The sequence below is a fragment of the Meriones unguiculatus genome, chromosome 21 (assembly GCF_030254825.1).
Source record: "Meriones unguiculatus strain TT.TT164.6M chromosome 21, Bangor_MerUng_6.1, whole genome shotgun sequence".
NCBI lineage: Eukaryota > Metazoa > Chordata > Mammalia > Rodentia > Muridae > Meriones > Meriones unguiculatus.
Window position 1 is genome coordinate 48,198,415 of NC_083368.1, and position 1,416 is coordinate 48,199,830.

The 1,416-nt window shown below is 50.8% G+C and overlaps 1 protein-coding gene across 1 annotated transcript; it reads right to left on the reverse strand.

Moving 5' to 3' along the window:
- Nucleotides 1-243: 243 nt before the first annotated feature.
- Nucleotides 244-879, reverse strand: LOC110566805 (testis-expressed protein 13C-1-like). Its single transcript, XM_021664705.1, has one exon. It carries the CDS (start codon nt 877-879, stop codon nt 244-246), a length of 636 nt encoding a protein of 211 aa, XP_021520380.1.
- Between the last annotated feature and the right edge of the window lie 537 nt (nt 880-1,416).

The window sequence follows — 1,416 nt, forward strand, 5'->3', positions numbered from 1 at the left end:
TGAGGAGTCTGTTTGGGGTCAAAGCTTCCCAGTTCCCCTGGTTATATCTCGATTAGTTTTTGCCCATGAATTTGCTCCCTCAGGCTCCAGCACAGGGATCCAAATGCAGTCAACTGCAGACAAGGGAGCTAGTGGTTGAAGCTCCATCTTTCTCTTCTTGAGTTCTCTGGATGGTGGAAGGAATGCCGTTGGGAATGATGCAGAGAACACTGGGAGAGGGGCTGTGGGGCCTAAGCTCAAGGACTAGGGAAGGGATCGTGGCAAACCTTTGATAGATGCCATTTGTGCTTTCTTCGGGGACACTGCATACTGCCCATTCTGCAAGCCTGGATCAACAGCTTCTGTAGGTTTTTCGACAAATGAAGGCCATGGCGGAGTACCTGGATAATCAGCATCTTGTGACTCAGCAAGGAGTTGCTGCTCTGAGAGCTTGAACTCAACTAGTCTCCTCTGCAACATATTACGCTCTTGTAGTACTTGCTTCAAGTTGTCTCTTGCACTGCGAAGCTCGGAGATCATTTCGTCGCGTTCATCACGCAGCCTTTGGAGGTCTGTTGCCAAAGTCCACGTGGCTGCCTCATGCTCTTTGACCTGACCGTTCAGCTGTTGAACTCGTCGCGTCTGCTTTTCTCGTTGCCTGGTAGCCACCCTCACTCCCAGGGCCAGAGCACTCCAGGCGCATGCCCGCTTGATTGTGCACGGTACCTGGGCATCAGCCACGATAGACTTTAGGCCATCTTCGATATCCTTCCAGGGCCGTGAAATGAAGGTCAGGTAGAAGCCAGGGCCACCGCCATTCCTCGTTACCTCTTCATTGATGAACAGAACCACTTCCCAGTGACGGAAACCACTCTTGGGGTCCTCAAAGTCCACAGCCATTGCTGAGCCTACTCTAGTTTGTGTACTGCAAGGGGCTCACTGGTCACTTCAGTGCCTTCTCCAGTCCTGGCTTTTAGTTCCTACCTCCTTCCCTTGCCCTTCTCACCTAGACTGAAACCCTGAAGCCATCAGGTCACTCATACCAACTGCTCCCACGCAAGGGATTAACATGTCAGGGACGTCATAGACATGGGCTATGAGACCTGCAGAACAACCTGCTAGGACAAAAATGCAGTGACAGAGATAATTCTGGCTCATCTGGTAAGTCCTGATAAGACTTAACAAGCTCTGGGCAGATAGCAATAGTGGAGAACTCCCCCTTTCAATGGACTAGGGGAAGGGGATGAAGGGAAGAATAAGGAGGGTGGGACTGGGGGAGTGGAGAGAGGGGGTTTCAATTGGGATATATAATTAATAAATTGTGAAAAAAAAATTAAAAGAGAGAGAGCAGACGCCCCTGGTGGGACTGCCAGGCCACAGGGGAAGAGCATGCACTCAATCCTGATGAGACTTGATGTTCTGGGGTAGGTTGGTAGG

Coding starts and splice junctions, on each gene's coding strand:
- LOC110566805 (XM_021664705.1), bottom strand. CDS start 879: ATGGCTGTGGACTTTGAGGACCCCAAGAGTGGTTTCCGTCACTGGGAA.